At 44.0% G+C, this 3,045-nt stretch overlaps 1 protein-coding gene across 1 annotated transcript in view; it reads right to left on the bottom strand.

Annotated features, from left to right (window-relative positions):
* Positions 1–1,125: 1,125 nt before the first annotated feature.
* mgat5b (alpha-1,6-mannosylglycoprotein 6-beta-N-acetylglucosaminyltransferase B) overlaps positions 1,126–3,045 on the bottom strand; it is a 39,017-nt gene continuing 37,097 nt past the window's right edge. The window contains exons 15-17 of the mRNA XM_030790464.1: positions 1,981–2,055; positions 1,558–1,829; positions 1,126–1,324 (exon numbers count right to left, since the gene is read on the bottom strand). Coding sequence (XP_030646324.1) covers positions 1,126–1,324; positions 1,558–1,829; positions 1,981–2,055 — 546 coding nt within the window. The remainder of the gene's footprint in view (positions 1,325–1,557; positions 1,830–1,980; positions 2,056–3,045) is intronic.

The raw sequence follows: 3,045 nt of genomic DNA, 5'->3' as shown, positions 1-3,045 counted from the left end.
CCCATTTTCACCCAGTTTAATAGTTGCCAATTTCCATACATCTTGCTTCCCGGCTGCTTGCACCACTCCCATGCTGGCTGGGGTGGAGGGGGGTGGGTGGACCATATTCCCTATCCGATACACCAGGAGGCCCCGCACATTTCGGGTCACCCGACCACAGGGGGCTTCTCCAGGGATCCATAAAGTTCACTGAAGTTCATGCTATGCCTCCCAGATCCACCCACCACTGGTCTGATGTCCTGAACAATCCATGGGAGTCGCTTTTGCAGCGATGGCCATTTGACCTGCTTCCCACCCACAGAAACTGCCAAATGCATTCATATGGATGCGCAGCCAAGCCGCAGGCGCTGCAGAGACCTGGAGTCCAGCCGAGGACTCTGGTGCAGGTGGGCTGGCACCACCTGAGCCACTCTTACTGTCACATGAACCAGGCTCTGAATTCAGGCCTAAAATGTACTTATAATAATGATACTGACTCAAACATTCCACTTTTTGTTCTCTTTCGCCATACAGAGATTCACACAGTCTGAACTTTCTGTTCTTTTAGATCAGCGATGTACCAAAACATATAAGGTATTTCTGATTTTCTGAAGCAGCCAGAGGTTTCTTCAAACTGTGATCTGTCTTCAGAGTGTAACCTTTTTTAGTTCTGTTAAATGACAGTTTGGCCCTGTACTCCTGGTGGCCATTTCATAGGCCTGAGTCTCTAGAGCTCGAATTGTAATGACAGTTTTTTCATTGTCTGCATTATTTTCCTTTGACTTATCTAGAGCAACAAATCCCCCAAGCTTACAGGCCACCCAACACGTACTGAACAGACACCTGCACACGCACACACACACACACGCACACGCACACAAACATTCTCAGAGCCACACACACAAACATATACAGGAGCACACATGCAGCACACACACAAACACAACCATACAAAGAGGCGCACGCGCACACACACACACACACACACACACACACACACACACACACACACACACTCGCACACATTCCTTAGCTGTAGCATTGAAAAACGTTCTATATGGTTGCTCCCCTAAAGCTGTAAGCAGTAGGCAGTGCTATGGCCAACAGAGTGCCATAGATATCCATAGAGCTCTGAGACTGTAATCTTCAAACACAGTCTCTACACAGCGCTACCTGTCCATGGAGGTAGTCCCTGCAGGGGCAGAGACGCCGGTGTTTGGCTGTGAAACCAGCGCAACTGAAGAGAAGAGGATCTTTCTGCAAGAAACACTCACTGCTCTCCACTGCCACAGCAGGGAACATGTGATTCATCTCCATTTCCAGAGATTCACACTGTATATCCAGCCTACAAGGGGGAGAGAGAGAGAGAGAGAGAGAGAGAGAGAGAGAGAGAATTCTATTCTCAAACTCTGAAAAGACCTCAAGCAGAAGTTACTCAACACAAAAACATACAATAAACACTACATTACTGTCATATTACTATAGAACCAAACCTAATTTAATAATCCAATCTAACCATGTACTCTTCAATACAGACTAACTCGAATAGTAATGCAATATAAACTGCTAGCAGCTCACCCACTGATGGCCTCTATGTTGTTAATAAAGGGGAAAAATGCTGGTTCACAGATCAGGCCCATCTTTTGGCAGGTGCTGATGCAGGAGTGGGAGTCTGGTGCCAACAGGAGCCTCAGGGCAGTGAGGGGTGGCCAACAGGGTGGCATCGTGATGTTAGGAGCCCAGATCAGAGCATTGGAGTTGGGCAACGGAATGAAAGGGCTTGGGGGGTTACCAGGCCACGAACCTGAGACGTTGGCAGACGGAAACTGGGCTCTAAGGTGACAGAAGTCCTATATGTGTGAACATAAAATGGAATGACTTGTAAGTATGTGTGTGTTTGTGTGTATGTGTGTGTGTGTGTGTGTGTGTGTGTGTGTATGATATAGAGAGGGAGAGAGAGAGAGAGAGAGAGAGAGAGAGAGAGAGGAACAAGAGAGACACCTGATGTTGGATGTATGCATTCACTCTCTCCAGCATTCCCTCACATGTGTACTCATAAGGCAGGAATGGCTCCACCTGAAAAAAGATACACACACACAAAGAGAAAAAGTGTGTGAGAGAGAGAGAGAGAGAGAGAGAGAGAGAGAGAGAGAACATGCCTTGCTTTTGGTGATAATTGGTAACCTCATTAATCTTAAATGTCTTTAGATTGCCTTTACATTGGTTATTTTATTTGGGCAATTGAATGTGTCTTACAAGTAATGAATTAGATTGAAAATCAATCAAAGAGCATCTGCTGACTATTCAAAACAGCCAAATGGAAAATGAGAAAGGAGAAACACACACACGTTTCGGTTTTCTCTCTTATTCTATCAACACATGTTTATCTTTATGAAAAACCGTGTTTTTTTAGAGCCGGTGGACATGAAAAATATTAAAACAGAGAGCACGATTTCCTTGTCACGTGTTCATGCACTAATATATAAACACTTAAGGGCTAAACTTCATTGTTCTGTTTCTGAAACTCCCAAAGGCACTTAAAAAAGCTCCATAACGCAGGAAACGATTTCCATTTACCGTTCATTTATTCGTTTATTTCATGAGAATTTAATGAAATGTATCTGGCACTTCATCAGCTATTCTGCAATGCAATATGCCTGGTGGGCATCTCTGTGTGATGTTGAAACCAAGAGTGAGGAGAGCAAGAACAAAATCAGAGTGCTTAAATTCATGTATAATTTTACGATTCTTATCCCTAAACCAGGGATAAGAATCGTTTTCTTTAGTCGGCGCAAGAGTACATCAGTGCTGTTTACTTAGCTTAATAATACTAAATCCTACAGTTTCCAATAAAATCTTAAGTGCTCATGTTATTTGATGTTTTCGTAATTACCCCAACTGTTAAATACATAAAGGTCACACAAAAATTACATGTAAAGACCATGACGCATAGATGTCCGTGCCCGTTCTAAAGCAAAGCAGTGAGATCACAGTTCTATCTGTCAACTAGGTGAGTAATTTGGCATTATTTTCTGTGTTACAGACCCGTGACGGGATCAGGGTGTC

Source organism: Chanos chanos, chromosome 13 (genome assembly GCF_902362185.1).
Source record: "Chanos chanos chromosome 13, fChaCha1.1, whole genome shotgun sequence".
NCBI lineage: Eukaryota > Metazoa > Chordata > Actinopteri > Gonorynchiformes > Chanidae > Chanos > Chanos chanos.
Note: the sequence above shows the minus strand (reverse complement) of the source record. Positions and strands in the feature narration are given on the sequence as shown.